Raw genomic sequence first — 18,260 nt, 5'->3', positions numbered from 1 at the left:
AACGGTATCTCCATTTGTAGTCATGACATCAAAACAACCAAATGCTGCAAGGTTATGCGTTAACATGAGTTTGGTGCCATTATGAGGGAGAGACACCTCATGCCCACAATCAATATTCAGATTACTGATCGACAAAGAGTGACAATCTTAACAATTGACTTAATGGCTGGATATCTGGATTTCCCGCACAGAGAGTCACGCTATAGGAGGACATTCTCTTCACATACCGTCTTTTGATGCAGGCACCATAGTTCCGAGATCCCATCTGCTGCTGAAGTGTTTCAGCAAACAATATGGGGTAAGCATGGTGCTAAGTGGACTACCTGGAGTGATTATATTAGTGATGACATTTTAATATATGCCTCCAATGCACACAACATTTTTTGAAAGATTGGATGCAGTCTTTAACCTGCAAGACCAGGGCCTAACACTCAAAGGACACCTTCAAATAGAGTGTTTTGGGTATATTCTCAAGAGTCACAGTCTGTCTGCTGATCCAAGAAACACACATGGCTACTCCACCCTTCGACAGTGAGAAGTTTCCACAGCATTATGAATTTTTGTTGTCGTCGGTTCCTTCCAGACCTGGAAACCATGTTTGAGCCGCTAAGACACCTCACTCGCAAGAACATGGTATAGCAAAAGTCGAACAAGGACCAGTTAAAATTGTACAGATTGAAACTAGCCTAAATCACAGACACACTGATGTTTTTTAACCGGACTCTGCAATCTGTAGTTGTTGATGCCAGCACAGTTGGCCATGGTGTGATAATCATATCCCATGTAATTTCATTGCGGGTTGTTTTTTCGCAGGGTTTTTTAACCGAAATTTTTTTTAAACAATAAACACATTACATTTTTTTTTTAAATTCTTTTTAAGGGGGGGTTCCCCTCAAATCCCCCCATTTTCTTTAATTCGGATTTATTCCCAAACACCCACACCCAAAATATATAATTTACTAACTCCCCCTAATAAATTCGATCGTTTTTTTCAAAAAAACATCACGCGATGAAAGGACGTTGTACCGCTAATCATCCAGGTGAATTAAAGATTAGACCATATTTTCATTGCCTTTACAGGCAGGGTATTGAACCCTGCAGAGTGGCGATTCTGTCAAATGGAACAGGGAGCCCTGCCCATTTCCTAGAGAAGCAACTATTTTCACGTATGTGTTTAGGTAAGCTCTGGTGATCACTGACCACAAACTCCCGTTGCCAATAATGAAAGGGAAAACTCTCCATACTCCTGTGCATATTCAGATGTGGTTATTACAGTTACATAAGTCTGGCAATTCGATGGTATTCAGGCAGGGCGTCAACAAGCCAGACATTAGTCAAGGCACCCAAACACCTTTCAGAAGTCTCAAGGTATGAAAGAGATTGGGCAGTATAACATATCCAATAACGCCTTGGGAAGGAATTGTCTGATGAGTTGAGACTGAAAGACATTGTTGATGCAACGCTCAATGATGGGTACCTGCAAGAAACCCCCAAATACCTCAAGCCAGGCAGATAAGATTTCTAGGGGGGGCCACAAACCACACAGAAGCCCAAAAGTGATGAGTCTATGGAAGGGGCGGTCAGAGTGTACGACAACAAATAATTGCATTGTACCATGTGGGTTCAGGTAAGTAATTCTATAGTCGCTCATAAACACGGTGAGAAGACTAGCCAGTTTCGGGCACCAGGGTGTCGTAAAAAATGAAATCCTGATTGAGGCAAATGGTTCTGGGTTAGAAAAGGAGGTGGATGCACTAATACAAGCATGTTTGTGGTGCAAACAACAGCAGCAAACAATCGGCAGCGGGCCACAGCAACACTATGGCAAGATATTGGAATAGACTGACACCATAATGACCGACCAGCAATTACTAGTTGACAGATGACTTCACGCTATCCAAATTTTGAATTCATGCATACCAGAGCAGCTCTCTCCGTCAATCTCATTTTGAAGAAAACCTTTGTAGCTCATTGCATACTGGACACATTAAAAATCAGATAGGTTCAAGCAATTCCTGAAAGAATATGGAGTTTGTCACCAATGCATCACACTGTGGTGGCTGCGAGCAAACGGTGAGGCAGAAAGATTCAGGAGAATTTAAAGCCTTCAGAATTCCCTATGAACCGCAGCAAGTGAAGAAGTCCCTCAGAGAATTTGTCATGCCTTATCGAACACTGCACTCATCCACTGATGTCATGCCTGCTAAGGTGGATTGGCGTCAACCGGTCAAGACAGCGCACACAGATTACCACTCTAGATGGCTGGCAAGCATACACAGTGACAAAGTTCAGAAAGACCAGTCTCACATCAGAAGTGTCTACTGGAAAGCTGTTACCTGGGGGTGGGTGGCAATGTATTGCTACAAAATACACACCCATCTCACAAAATGTGTCTGCAATATGAAGTGCGCCCATGGACAGTAGCTGATCAGACAGGCACTATGGTCACCACTAGCAACCGGCAAGAGTGTTTCCAGGAACGGCAGCTGATTCAGGAAGTGAGATGGATGAGTAATAACGAACAATCTAATAAAGGGAACCCAGAAGACAATTGAAGAGCTGGACACTCACACCAAAGAACAGTGCAGAGCACATGGACCTCCGATAGTGAATGCAAGTAATGAGGAGAACATATCAAGGTGATGTGGGGGAGAAGATATGGTGCCCCCATGATACCCAGTGATGATTCATAGGGAGGATTCTGTACACAATTCAAAACTACGTATTGGATGAAAGATGGTGTCAGACACAAAGCCAGACACTTTTCTGTGGTTTGATTATGGGGAGGTTGAGTGCTAGTCACATGCCCAATGTGATATTATGTGGAAGGTAAGAATGAGGGGACTATCTAGGCATGCTTCCTGTGATAAGCCGGGGAGCAGCAAGGCGGGTCACTCTGACCAATTGCAGAACATGTCAAGTGTCTGCAATAAGGGAGGTTGTGATCATGTCTGTACCCCATCCTTTTCCATGCAGAATTCTTTGCGCCTTTACTAAAGCCTCAATGGCCACCAGGGCAGGCTATACCAGACATTCTCACAGCTCTAGCAAGGTATCTAGTGTCTTTAGCAGCTTTTTATCAGTGGCCTGAAAGCCATCAATGATTGTAGAACCTGGAAAGTCCACAAGGGTGCTTTCTTTCCCCACACCCCCGCCCCCCAACATGTTTCCCCACGTTGAAAGAAAAAGCAGGGCTGCTATGGAAAACTGAAAAGGAGTTTATTCAGACATGGAGTCCTTTTTCTAATTCCACTGTGTAGGGGTGTGTTGTGCCACTGAGTGGAGGCACTACTACAGAAGCCCCTGGCTGAGAAAGGTACCTTTTTTTTTTAGTTTTTTTTTTAAAGAGGGAGACACCAGAGGTGCCATGAGAGTTTTAGGACACCAAACAATACCAGATGTCCGCTGATGATAAACACAACCCTCACACAGCCCCCCACCAGGGAGAACACAGACAGTTGATGGTAAGTAGCTATAGTTTGGGCTTATACATGGTGCTGTGATTAATCGGATGTCATCACTTTTCCCAGAGGTAGCCTCTTCCTCATGTGGCCATGGAATGACAGCCACCACTTGCTCCTGACTGATACCCGATCCTGACCTTGGGGGTGGCTATTTGAGGGAGGACCATATGGGGAGGTGGTGACCCTCATGGGGTCGGGGGGGTGATGCAACATCATTGGGTGAGACATGATATTCCCCAATTCCCTTTTAGAAACACCCCTTCATTACCTCAGGCTCTCATGGCATTGTGGCAGCAACCGTCAATATTCCCCAACACTTAGTCATAGAACTTCTAAACATCACAGTCACATCAGTAACAAAGACTGACACGAGGAAGAGATCAACTGGAATGAAGATTGCTCAGCTAGACCAAAGTAAGCAGTCTAGCTGTTGGAGATCCAATTGGCTCCAAACAGCTCCCTTCAGTAACACAGGAGTTCAAAGATGGAGCTGTAGAGAAATGTATGGAGATCCAACCGGCTACTCACTACCGGGGAAGCCCAGCTGTAAGGTGGACACACGAGCGCGAAGACGAGGCGAAGCACAGAAGTGGCACGGAGAGGAGGCGAGGTGGCGTCTGGTTGGGAGATGCATTTCTGCAGGAAGGTGAGACACCGAAGCGGGATGCGAGACAAAGTAGCTTCGCACCGGCAAGGTAAGCCAAAGCAACACGCAGACCATCACCAGCCACAAAGACGTCCCGGCCCGAGAGAGCGCGGAAGCTGCGAGAGACCCGAGCGGTGTCAGAGAAGCCACAAGAGCCATCCTAAAGCCGTTGAGCCCACATGGAAGGTTGGGGTCCGAGGAGGGAGCGGGGGAAGACATTCCTAGTCCCCAAATGAAATGGGAGGCAAATTCATACAGCTTACATCACAAACCGATTAACAAAGTCCCAGTACTTGGGGAGATGGAAATACACCACTGATAAGGTGCGTTTTCTCCCGTTTTCAAAATTGCATGGAAAGTAGTGCCGTTCTGTGGCTTGCCTCCTAGCATAGCACTCATCCAGCGAACCTTTCTACCACTAAGCACCTGTCTTGTCCAATTGTCAACTGGTCTTGTCTCTGTCTCGTCTGCTTGCATCCTGCCCTCTTGTCCTTCCCTGCTGTTCTCCGCTACCCCTCACTACCTACTCTATTGTGCTCTCTGTCTCTACTAGCTTTTCTAACTGCTTCTCTAGCGACTATCCTGCTCTACTCACTAAATCTGGTAGGAAGAAGTTTAAAAAAGGACATCCTGGTCTCCAGCCCAGGCCTCCCTATCACGAACACCTATGCCAGTGCTTCCTCCAGGCAACCCCCTCACTGGCATCCTCTTTGTCGTTCCCTCGCCAGACTTATGGACTCTTCATATGGTCTCTGCATTTTCTCCTTTCTCTTCTTCTCCCATTAATGGTGCCACCTAATGGGATGCCCTCCTGACCTCCGACGACTCCTCTAAGGTCATCATTAATGTTTACCTGAATGGTACCGTCTTGGTCCAAGGCCCTCAGGCCAATCTTCTCTTTGATAGACGGTTCCTGCGCCTCATCAATTTGCCTCCTCCTCCTGCTATCCCCTCTCTTCCTTCCACCGCTTCGTTGCCTCCATGTGCTGCCTCCTCCTTGGATACCTTGCCCTCTCCTCAGGCTTCTTCTACACCTCCGCAGGGCGTACCTCTGATCTGTACCCTCCCCGCAAGTCTTTCAAGGACGGCAACCTTCTCCAAATTTGCCACTCTAAACTCTTGCTCAGCTGTCAAACACTCCTCTGACATCTGTCGCCTCCTTGAATAACTTGACCTCAACGTCCTCAGTCTCACTAAGACATGGTTCACGGCCAGCTCTGTCGCAGCTTTGTCACTCCTCCCTCACGGCGACAAGATGCTCTCCACACCCAGGTCCAACCGTTCCGGCGGGGTGTAGCCCTGATCTTCCCCGAGTGGATTCCTGCCTCTGTCATTCCTACACAGGCCTACTCTTCTTTCAAATGCCTCATCTGCAGGCTCTCTCTCTCGCCTAGCCATTCCCTTACTGTGGCTACCATTATCGGCCACCTGTCCAGATCTCCTCTTCCTCTCTAGTGGGCGGACCTCTCCTCCTCTCTCCTGGTCTCGACCACTCAACAACTCCTTCTTGGAGACTTCAACATCCATCTGGATGCTTCCTGTCCTTCCTCTGGGCTCTTTAGTGACCTCTTCGAATCTCTCTCACTCTCTATCCTCCCCTCTGGCCCGACTCTCTCTGCAGGGCACACTCTGGATGCTCTGATCTCTACAGAGATTCCCCTTTCTATCCCTCTCACCACTCCTCTCTCTCCTGGAGTGATCACTTTCTCCTTTCCTCCCAGCTCACTCTCTCCGACCTCAGGCCAAGCCTACTCTAGCACTGCCACCTACCTTCTCAGTGATCCGACCCATGAAGTGTGTGTCAATTGAGGCTTTCAACGCCACTTTCTCAACCCCTCCTCTGCATTTGGCTGACTCGCACCCTGACACAGCCCTCTCCATGCTTCTTCATGCTCCACTCTATCTCTGATACTCTGAATGTTCTTGCCCCTGTCCTGAGGATCCGCTTGAAGCCCAAAGCCAAGTGCAACTCTTGGTATGGCTTAGACCTCGGCACCCTTAAACGCAAGTGCTGGGAGGAAATGGCGTGCTTCCGGTACATCCTCTGACAAACTGGTCAGCGCCTGCTCCAAAGGCAATATCAGCTCTCTGTCCCCACCAAGAAGAGAGCCCTCATCCAAGTGCGCCTCTCTGCAGCGTCTAACAACTTGACCGAACTCGTTAAAATCTGCCAGGAGCTAGCCAATCCTGCTACAGTCTCTACCTCTCCTGTCCCCTCACAGGCCCTCTGCACGGCCCTGGCTTCTCATTTCATCTCAAACTCAGGACATCCTGTCCTCTCTCATCATCTCTCCCCCTGACCCATCATCTCCCTGCGCTTCCTCTAGCCCTTCTTCGGCCATCTCACCTCCCCCCCCTTCTCAGCCTTTCCCGAGGTCTCCCCAGATGAGGTTTCTAGACAAGTCCGATCTATGAAAGTCTTGTCAAAACAGGTTCATCCCTGTTCTGCCAAAACCAAAGACCACATTGACACCTTGGCCCCTGCTCTGGCGGACTTCTGCAACTGCAACCACTCCTTCACCACTGGTGTCTTCACTCCCCCCCCCCCTCCCCTGAAGCACTCCCTTGTGCACACTCTCCTTAAACCCTCTGCCAACCCATCCTGTCCGGCTAACTATCACCCTATCTCCATCATTCCTTTCCTGGCCAAACTCCTGGAAAAGCTGGCCATCTCCCAGCTTAATCTCCACAATTAATCTGATGGTTGTCTCCATGACCATCAGTCTGGCTTCAGAGCTGCCAGAAGCACAGAAAGGGCTCTCCTGAACATCCGTGAAGACCTGCTCCCCAACCTTGATTCCAACACCCCTTGTGCCCTCATCTTAATTTATCGCTCTTCTGCCTTTGACACAGTCAACCATGCCACCCTGCTCGTCTCTATGATAATATGGGCATCACCGATCAGGCCCTGGCTTAGCTGACCTCTTTGCTCTCGGATCGACCCTCCCAGGTCTAACTTGGGTCCTTCCTCTTCTCCATCTTTATCTCTACCTGTGGTGTTCCCCAGGGGTCTAACCTCTCTCCCTGGCTGTTCAACCCATACCTGGCACTTCTTACCCACCACATTGCCGCTCTGTCAAAACTTTCAGTGCTACGCGGACGACACTCAGCTTATTGTCAGGCTCCCTTCCGCCTCTTCTTCTTCTTCTTCTCATCTCTGACTGGGTCTGCTATCCAGGAGTGGTGTGCCACCAATGATCTCTGCCTTAATGCCAGTAAGACAGATTCTCCTCATCAGCACACCTGCTCCCTCCTTTCCAATCGCTCTCTGGCCGGCCTCCCCTGGCCCTCTTTCTGCTCCCACTTGCGAGGCTAAAAACCTCGGGGTCATCTTTGACTCCACACTCTCCTTACATCTCTGACATCTCTAAGAAGTCACACTACTAGCTGCACCTCCTCAGAGGTATTCTTCCTTTCCCCTCCTTCCCCCAGAAGCTCACCATCTCCAGAGCTCCGGTACTCTCTAGGCTAGACTACTGCAATAGCCTCTTTCTAAATCTGCTTGCTTCCATTCTCCGTCCTCTACAACTCATCCAGAACAGCACTGCGAGACTTGTCCTTGGCCTCAAGCACAGGGATCGTATCGCTCCAGGATGGAAATCTCTGCACTGGCTCCCAGTGGCTGCAAAGATTAAGTTAAAAACCGTCTGCATTGTCCACAGGGCCTTCTGGGGCCTGAGGCCTCAATATCTACAACTCTCTTCCTAAATATCTTCCTTCTCGAGCTCTTCGCTCATCCGCCTCCAACTCTCTCATGGTCAGTCGCTTCTCCAAGCAACGAGTTGGTGGTAGATCTTTCTTCGGCTGGGGCCTCTCTCTGGAACTGCTCCCTGCCTCCCTGAAACTTGAGAACCATCTCCGGTTCCAGAAGCACCTCAAAACCTTCCCCTTTGCTTCTGCTTTTTCTCCTCCTCTCCCCTGCTGAACTCCTGGCTGAAACTGCACTTTTCACCTGGCCACCCTCTGATCTCAGGCCCAGGTACCCTCCCCCACCAGTTGCACACCTGCACTGCCCCCCGGGCAACCGCCGCACTTGGGGACCATTTCTGTATCCCTACCAGTCCCCTACCAGCACTTGACACCTGATGTCTGCACTTACCCTTGCACTTGGCACCAGCTGGCCACACTTTCTACTTATTGCTTTTTATTTATTCTATTTATTTTTGTCGATCCCGTGTACTGCACTGCCCCCTCATCCCGCCGCACTTCTCCCATCCCACTTGCACGATTTCAATGTCACCAGGCCTAGTAAGAGCGTTGTATTGTCTTCACTCTGTTCCCCACTCTTGCCTCGTCGCGCCTTGAAACACTTGTGTATAGGTGCGTTAAAATACCATATCATAACTTGGAGGTGCGGGGGAAAAGCATATGCCCCTATATCTTGAGGGTGAAAGAACATATCAGAGAACCTGGCCGGTGAGTATACCAGTTGTTTTAAGAGTCTGCAACCCACGCCCATGTTGTGATATCACAATAAGAGAATCTCAAGGAAGATTTATACCCTTAGGATTTTTTTATTGCATTGAATGTGGAAAAGACCTGGTAAAGGGAGTCATTATCCCTGCAGTGAATTGCAACACCAAGAGGAAGCGGCTATCCTCGTAGGCTACTAAGAACTTGGTTATTTGTTTGAGCTTTTGTTTCGGTGGAGCTAAAACTGGGTAAGGGAGCCATTCCCTGGAACTGAGCATTATTCATTTGGAACCTTTGTTGGAGTTCTAACTTTTTGTTGAACTTGAACATTTGTGCACTTTTTCAAGCCAACGATAGTACCCTTTATGCATTAAAGTAGAGTTACGTTTAGAATGAGAGGGCTAGGATAAGATTTTTGACACAGGACATTGTTGCTTTGGACAGTTTCACACAGTACAGACCCTTCGTTTTTGGTTGAGGTAGGGAAATGCCTCCTAGAGTAGGAACAGGGAGTCATTTTCCAACCCCTTTAACATTTCAATAAAGGTTTATAGCAACCACCATCAGTCCTCTGTTTCCGTGTCTCATTCCTGGTTCCTCAAAGTGCTTTGTGCCACTTATGGCTTCAGGCACAAACAGGAAAAAAGCAGAGAGATCACAATAAGTCAATTTATTTTAGATTGTGTCTACCTATTCTAAATTTGCAGGTCAGGAATTTGGAGCATGCACACCACAGCTTCCCCTGACCAAAAACCATTTCTTGGAAAACTCAAAGATTGTCATGTAGCACTCACACAAAGTGGAATAGAAAGAAGGTTTTGTTTACCGAAGAAGCAAAGGAAAGCTGTGAAAAATCTGCAGGAGGTATTAGAACTCCTATGCTCTGACTGTCAGGCTATCTCCTATCTCCTTGAAGACATAAGAATCCCACACCAAATCCCAAAGTTTAAATGTTGAGAAAAGTAACGAGTGGCAACGCCTCCCTGGAAAGCATGAAAAATCTTCATGGAAATTGGCATGCTAACACCCAGGAGAAGAGCAATTCTAGGCCCTTGAATCAGGTTGGTCTATACTAAACATGGACAGTTTTGAGGCGTGGCTTCCAACAGCAGATAAATCACACCCCTGGTTATTGAAATGATTTGGCTTTTCCTCTTATTTTCTGTAAAACACAATGCATTCCCAACAGACGGTGCTATCTCCATAATTCTGTGTTGTGACAAGCTCTGAACCTAAAAGGGACATTCCCACATGCAGGCCCATGGTTCTCCTTGAAAAACATGTAGGAATATCGGTCATTTACTCTACTCAAGTATTATAGAGACCCTCTTTAAAACAAGGTATGCCACCTCACGGCTCCCAGGTGGACTAACCTACAACAGTGGCATGATTCCAAATAAAAACATATCTCCACAGGGCATCTAATATTTAGACGTAGAAATGCTATTTTAGTTAAAATTGTTAGCCCCTACATGTATGGAATGCATGAGAGATCAAACAATTCTGTTCCCCTTGCAAGATGAGAGAAATCATAATGGGAATTGTGGTGAACCAGAAGGAGTTGGACTAGAGCTTAACATTTCAAAGGTGTTTATTTTAAATAATGGGAAAATCCCTACCTGTCCATATTGTAATGAGTGATTTTCACTGCCAAAAAAAACAAAAAAAAAAAAAAAAAAAAAAAAAAAAAAAAGGTACCAACGGTGCTCATCAAATGTTATCAAAAATAGTCCTTAGTCCGAAACCCAACACTTACATGGCCTTACCACTTTCAGAAACACTTTTAACACAAAAAAGCCAGAGGAGAAGCCTTTCCACTTGGGTTTTTCAATAGTTTATTAAAGTAATGTGTTCCGTCCTCACTTCAGGTTCCTTAAAAAATGTTTAAAGTCTTTACAAAAATCCAAATGGTTCCAGTTCCTTAAAAGGAGGAATGATTCTCCTAGGGAGATTCCACCAACTGGGACATCGTCTTCCAAACTGTGCTTTATTTATGATTGAGTAAATGAACCCTACAGGTTCCCTGTTTTCCAAGTGTTGAAAAATGTTCTACGGCTCCCCCTCGCTCTCTTTAGTTGAGCCCCTTTTCCACTCTGATTCGCTTAACTCAGTGACGTAACCATCCGCCCCTCTCCCCAGCGTTACCTTCTTGAGAGCCCACGCGTCCCTTTACTTGCACGGCTCGGCAGTTGTCACACTTCTCGTACAAAGATCGAGAATTTGGTCTCTCCATTGTGGCCATCTCAGTGTCGGTTAACAGGCCCCTTGCCCACCACAGCTGCTGTGTGGTGGCGCCATCAGGAGTGTGTCTCCCTTCCGTCCACGTCGCCTCCTCGGCACTGTTGCCCTTTGCAACTCCAGCCTTCCAGCATCCCTCTCCCGTTCTGCTCCCTCTCCATGCTACCGCTGGCTCCGCAGTGTAGCATGGCTATGCCCCTCCAGGACACTCTCACGTCACAGGCTCGCTTCTGCGTAGGATTCTTATCTCCCCATTCCAGCATGGTCTCTATTCTCGCTGCCGTAAATTCACAGGGCGTGTCGATCTCCACAGGGCGTGTCGATCTCCATCAGCTGTTGACGACACAAGGATCCCAGAACTTCCTCCAGCCAAATGTCTGGGAATAAAGTTAGTATGTTGGGTATGCCAATCCACAGCAATATTATTATTTTCTATTCCCATGCAGGCAGACATTGGTCTTCCGGTAGAAATGGGAGTCCTTGTCCCCTAGAGGGAAGTCTCTCTCAGTGAGGTCCCTTTCCCAGACCCCTAGGGAGAGTCTTGCTTAGCGGGCTTCACATCCCTAGCCTCAAAGAGGGTGGAGTTGCCCTGGGAAGAACTTCACCGATTTATCACAGAAAATAAAATCTTACATGGAAACCAAGAGAGTGCATGAAAGCACAAATGTAAATTGGCTCGTCTGCTTTGGGAGACAGAAACCATGTAAGCAGCTTGAACATGCAGCAGTACTTTCATATTTATTTCAAAGGACGCTACTTAAGATGCTTTCATGGTGAAGATGGGCAAGTTGGGCTGCCTTTTTGCAGGTTGCTGACAAGTTCTTCGTATTTGTTGACTGCCTGAGATTAGCCAAGTATAAGGTAGTGAACAATGCTGAATCTATTACTATTTGTTGGGAATCAGAAGGCTACTCCCTTCGGATCCGAGACCTCTATTGAATGGGCGACTCTAGCCTATGTAAGGCTAGGCCTCCCATCCAAATCAAAGTCCTTGATCCAGCAAAGACTGCACAAAAGGTACTGCCCTTGATCAAGAGGTCATAAGGATTGGGAAAGTAGCTCTGCTCATCACACAAATGAAAGAACCATGATTGGCCTAACATAACTGAGGTGGGGAGGATATACCATCTACCCCCACCATGCCACACGCAAAAGACATGAGTTCACTACATGAACTCGGCACAGTTTCAAACACCTTAAGAAATTGTAGTTCAACAACCATGCAGTCAATCCACAAGTCCCCTTCCAGATATAGTACAGCTGAAACTTTTTTCGAAATTATAAACCCTATTATCCACCAAGGGAATAAGCTGTGGAGGGGAATGATCAGTTGGTGTGACGGTTGAAGGAGCAAGAAGATTTTGGGGGCAGTTGGAACAGAGTCTAAGTGAGCCGGGAGCGGAGTAAGGAGGAGCGTACAGGGTGAGCAGGAGGCGCTAAACTTCTGCCCCTTGATCACCCTCTTTCCTCCTCCTTACTCCGCTTCCTGTTCCTGGCTCACTTCAAGTCTCTGTTCCAACTGCCCCCAAAATCTTCTTGGCAGGAGGGAGAGCGTGCGAAAGAGGCGGAGGGCGCGGAGGAGGCAGAGTGTGCGGAGGAGGCAGAGGCAGAAAGATGAAACAAAACTTCAAGAGAAGGATGTGAAGAGGGATGAGAGGGCCAACCTCTGGTGTTAGAAAGAGGCAGAAGACTATGAAAAGAGAAAGGTGGGCGGAAGGAGTGGGAGACAAAACTGCCCAGAAAAGTAAGATCAGAGTGACAGGTTACATGCCAAAGGCTTCAAAGGAGTATGAGTGCAGTAAAACCTGTCTGACATGGGAAAGCCTGGAGTGGGTGGAATGAGCATGTGGCATGAGATCAGAGTTCACGACACCATCTGGTGACTGGTTTCAGGAGTGGAGGACAAGTGCCTAGGTATGGGCACGACATGGGGTGATGAGGAGGAAAATTAATGGGAAAAGCTGGCCAGAGAGTCAAGAGCTTGAAAAAGAGCTGGTGAAAGGACTAGGAAGATGACCTTGGGAGTTAAGGTATGGCCTGGCTGGCCAAGTCTCTGGGCCCTTCTGAAGGGCTGCCTCCAACAGAGCACTTTGGCATGTACCTGCCAAGCAAGGGGAACTTTGATTTCAAGACTCTGTTGGAAGGAGGCCCCCCTTCATACTCAACCCCACCTAATGACAATCAAGAAAGCAGGAAGATTCTGGAAGAACAATTTCACCTAGAGACTGAGGGCCCGCTTCTCATCATGGCGCAGTGAACGTGCTAAATAGCACGATTCACTGCGCCATTTCGTGAGGCCCAAGCACCACTGCTATTCTGAAGTGGGCCTGGGCGTCATTGCAAAGCACGACAGTGCTTTCGCTGTAATCCACCTGTTTCTAATGGAAACAGGCGGATTGCAGAATATCAGCAGCATTTTCGTTAACTAACGAGGGAATTGTTATTTAACGAAAATGATGCCGATCCTATACACCAAAATGAGCCGCTTCAACATTGCAGGATGTTGAAGCTGCTTACTGTGGTGTATAGGAAAGTGTTCATATACACCCGTGTGGTGTATATGAACACTCATTTACACCAAAGCAAGCAGCTTCAACGTTGCATCCTGCAACATTGAAGCTGCTCGCTTTGGTGTACATGAAAGTGTCCATATACAACACGGGTGTATAGACACTTCCATTTACACTGGTGGCACTCCTCCAGTTTAACGGCACCAAAAGGGTACCGTAAATGTGTGCTAGTTTAGCGCACATATTAAACTGTAGGAGTGCCACAAGAATAGGCTTCCAAAAAGCCAGTTTACGAATGTGGCGGTTGCTAGGTTGGTTTCCAACCCATCCTAGCAACCGCCACATGTATTCCGAAAGTGGGTCATTCCTTCAGACTTTGGAAGAATGCGCCACCTTCAGAACAGTTCTGAAGTATCGAAAAGGTGGTTGAGCCTTTTATCGTCCTTTTCGGTACTGAGAATCGGGCCCGGAGTGGCAGGGAAACTGACAAACCGTGAGGAACATGGGAATTATAAGCAATATTATGATGAGACTTTATTTGAGTCAGTGTGATTTCTTAGGTAGCCAACCAGTAGCAGACGTCAGACCCAGACCTGAAGGATTTTTTTGCTTTGGCTGCATTTGGAAAGGTCTAGCTCAGAAACACTATCCTTCACTATTAGGAGAAAGAGTGAGGGAGAGCCTGATTCTTTCTCGGAGGGAGCGCAGTAAGAGATTAGCCTTTGATTAGCAATCGGGAGAATTGTGCTCAATTTCTATTTCTATGCACCTTTCAAGAGTTTCATGTCATTTCGACCCTCTTAATTAAAAGCGGAAAAAGTGTTTGGTATCCGAGCCTATGTTGTTCCCCGTTCAATTCGTCACAGCATGATAATCCCCAGGGGAAAAGAACTTGTGAACGGAGGATAGCACGGACAATATACTGGTCTTGGAAGCAAGACCACGCAGAGCAACAGAGGTTTGAATCCCGGATCCACGCTTAGAAACCAAACTTGGGTATTGAGCGTGATATAAAAACCAATAAAATAAATAAACTTGGAGAGCACACAGTACCTTTTCTTGGAGTTAAATACCTCTGTATGTGTGCAGGAAACTTGACTGAATATTCAACCCAAAGGAAAAAAGGAGCAGCAATGGCAAAGAACAAAAAGATCCCCTGTAGACAACACCTACCACCGCAGTATAAAAATCAAATTCAATTGAGACCGAGCGCAAAAAGAATCCCAATCAACGTACAAAAAAATGCTAAAAAACGTTCATGTTTGCCATTAATAAATACGAAGCAACAGATTTTGCACCAGCAGCAGGTCTTGGACCACATACTAGCTAGGATGGTGTAGTGCATAGTATAAAAAGACAGACGTGTGAACAGTATTATTCAATGGTGCCTTTTTAAAAATAATAATCAGCTGATTTTGATTACGACTAAACTTTTTGCAAACACTGCAAACTATTAGCTCTAAATAACAAGCCCAAAATCAAATCCTACTTTGTGGGATATCTTCAGCTCTGTAGATTTTCAGCAGGAAGGTGACCCATCTGAGGGCAACACCCGCGGGGAGTAGGAGATTGCTCTCAACATCATCAGATTCGTTGTCTCGATCTCTCTTTTCCACCTGTCAGAGAATATAGTAGTTTGAGATGTATGTAGTATTAGAAATACTGCAATGGTCATTTATGAAAATAATGAGACACCAACAAGTTTTAATCAATACAACCTTTTTCATAGTGTAAGAAGCTTCACATGCAATCAGGACAAATACAGAAAAAACAAAAACGTAAGGCTATCATTTTACCATCTTTATACATTTTAACATTAATAAGGAAAGTCCATAAAATGTGATCAAGGAAGTATCTAATTCTAAAACCGGAGCCGCTGCACATCTCAAAAGGTAGCCTTACCGAGGTTTCTGAAAAGCAGTACATGGTCTTCCGTTTCCAACACAAAGCAAAGAGAAATAAAGAGTTGTTGGAGAGGAGACCCCCAGGCCCACAATCAGAACAATAATGAGGGAGGATCGGAGCGTAGTGGACACCCAGGAGGGAGTTAACCAGGAATTTGTGGAGTATTATCGACTCCTGTATGAGGATGATGAGGACAGTGATTGTACAGAAATAGTAGAAACACTGGAAGATATAGGACTGCCGCAGATCAGTGCCGAAGAGCGGGAGGAGCTGGATGCCCCGATTATCTTAGAGGAGTTGGAAGACAGTTGCCTACTAGCAAGACTCCTGGGACTGATGGACTCCCAAGTGAATTTTATAAAACATAAGGATGAAGTGCTTCCTCCGCTTTTAGAAATGATGAACGAAGCGTATGAAGTGGGTAGGCCGCCAGAGTCCCTTAGAGAAGCAACAATTATACCGCTGCCCAAACCCAATAAGCCTGGTCATAACTGTGGATCATTCAGACCCTTGTCAATGCTCAATCAAGACAGTAAAATATTGACAGCTGTTCTGGCAAATAGAATGAGGAGGGTTATTGCTAAACTAATACATCCCGACCAGACTGGCTATGTTCCAAACAGGAACATATCCAAAAATCTTCAGCGACTCCATCGAGTTGTTGAACATGCAAATAAGGACAAACGCGAACTGGCAATTGTATCGCTAGATGCAATAAAGGCCTTTGATTCGGTTAAATGGCCGTGGATGATGGCGGCCCTGGCTGGCTATGGGATAGGGCCCGGGTACTTACAGTGGGCAAAAATGCTATATAGCGCGCCGTTGGCTTGAGTTAAAACAGGAGCGGTGATATCAGAGAGGTGGCAACTTCATAGAGGTACTAGGCAAGGATGCCTGTGGTCTCCTATGTTGTATATTCATGCCCTGGAACCCTTGGCCGTATACCTGAGACAACAGTACGACCCGATAGGCATTACTGTAGGAGGGGAATCGCATGTAATATCTTTGTATGCGGATGACATGTCGTATTTAAGGCACCCGGAAGAAAACCTCCAGTACATTCTGGAAGTGATGGAGAGATATGCAAGGCTGTCTGACATAGCTGTGAACCCCCAAAAATCTAGTATATTTCCACTGGGCAGGTACAAAGGGATCCTGTTAGAACAGCTACCGGTGCTACAGATGCCATGGGAGTTGCACACGTTCCGATATCTTGGAATAGATCTATACCACACGGTAGAAGAGGAACACCAGTATAACACAGAGGAGGCGATCATGAAAATTGGAAATAGCATGAGGTTTTGGGTGAAGCTACCGCTTGCGATGATGGGGCGAGACTCTTGTATTATTTTGGAAATATCCCACACCTTATAACAAGGCGGACCTTTGCTAAAATAGAAAGCATGTGCAGGGATTTCCTCTGGCATGGGACGAGAAATAGAGTAGCCCTTTGGAAGCTACAAAACTCATGAAAAAGGGGCATAAAACTGCCAAACTACGAAATTTACTACATAGCAAGCCAGCTGCAATATGTAGCTAAATGGCTCTCTGAAGAGTCAACCTCGGAGTCTAGGCTGTTCCGACAAGACTGTGCCCCATACCTCCTAAAGGAAATTATGTGGCTGCCTAAGGTAGATATGGAGGGGCGCCCAAGGATGATGATACTAATGTGGAAGATATGGCGCAGGGCCTGCCAGCTGATGGTGAAGTCTTTCCTGTGCTCTCCGCAGGTACCACTAGTGGCACTGGTGGGCGAAGACAAGCAGTTAAGGATGATTAGGAAACACTGGGAACCAGTGGGGATAGCAATCATGGGATGGCAGGAGGGGAACATAAGGAACTTTGCGGTGTTAGAGGAAGAAACTGGATTACATACGGGCCAGTATATTACATACCACAGGGTGGTGCAGAAAATCAAAAGACATGGTCCGAACTAGTACTAGAAGAAGAACCGGATACTACCATAGACACAATATATGACATCGCACAGGGGGGGGCACGAGATATCCAGAATATATGAGCTGCTGATGTCCAAGGTGGGGAAGGAGGTGGCACAACTGAGACAGGACTGGAAAGAGGAAGTGGGGGCCCCAATAAGTGATGGGATGTGGGAACGGGCCCAAGCGTACCACAAAAAATGTCGAGGAATGCAAGATTGCAACAGATACAACTGTATGTAACCCTTAGGGTGTATATGACACCCCAGAGAATAACCAAATTTAAAAATGTAGGGTGACAAGCATGCCCCAAATGTGATGAGGAAAATGCCGGAATGGTGCAGATCTTCTGGTCATGCCCAGTCACTGAGCGTTTTTGGGGTGAGGTGACGCACAGGTTAGCCAAAAAAGGAATCAAGATTGTGGTAGATGCGGTGTGGGCCTGTTTGATGGGAGGGTTTCTGAAATCACGTAAACTCAAGCATGTGAGTAAATTAAAGGATTTAGCATATGCACTTGCAAAGAGGAGAATTGCCATGGGGTGGAAAGCATGCCAGAGACCATGAATACAAGTATGGTGGAAAGATCTACAGAAATGGGCCGAGGCGGAAACTGCGGTATGGCAAGATGCAAGTAATGTTCGGGGGGAGGAAGAGGCTGAGACCCTGATAGCCTGGAAACAATTAATAGCGGAGTTATTTGGGTTACTGCGAGACCCAACGGAAGACATGGAGGAGAAATCCTTATCACAAGATGCAGAAACAGAACACGGAAGGGAATAGGCTTGTAAGGGGGGGAGGGAAGGAGAGAAGTAGTGGACATGTTGAAGTGATGTATGTTTATAATGTTATTGTATGCACTGCAAGTTTGGTTTGTATTGTTTGTTGAAATAAAATTAATAAAATTGTTTAAAAAAAAAAGTTGTGGAGAGGAGGCGAGGGAAACAATCCTGTGTGGTGAACATGTTCTCCATCTTTTTAACAATGTGTATAACGAATTTGCTTTACACCAGTGAGTAAATGGAGTGCCACATTCTGTGAGTGCTAGTATCCCCTTCAAGGTGTATTTCTCCCTAAGCAGGGACTCAATGGCTGTCATGTTCATTATGTTGGTCAAGTGTAGACAAGAACACTACAACCTTAGAAGC

General features: G+C 46.7%; 1 protein-coding gene across 1 annotated transcript in view; it reads right to left on the bottom strand.

Moving 5' to 3' along the window:
• Nucleotides 1-18,260, bottom strand: part of MYOF (myoferlin) — a 1,388,224-nt gene that overhangs the window by 860,498 nt on the left and 509,466 nt on the right. Inside the window, exon 12 of the mRNA XM_069611360.1 lies at nt 14,761-14,887. Within this exon, the coding sequence (XP_069467461.1) occupies nt 14,761-14,887 (127 nt within the window). The remainder of the gene's footprint in view (nt 1-14,760; nt 14,888-18,260) is intronic.

Source organism: Ambystoma mexicanum, chromosome 8 (genome assembly GCF_040938575.1).
Source record: "Ambystoma mexicanum isolate Mex_15411 chromosome 8, UKY_AmexF1_1, whole genome shotgun sequence".
NCBI lineage: Eukaryota > Metazoa > Chordata > Amphibia > Caudata > Ambystomatidae > Ambystoma > Ambystoma mexicanum.
Note: the sequence above shows the minus strand (reverse complement) of the source record. Positions and strands in the feature narration are given on the sequence as shown.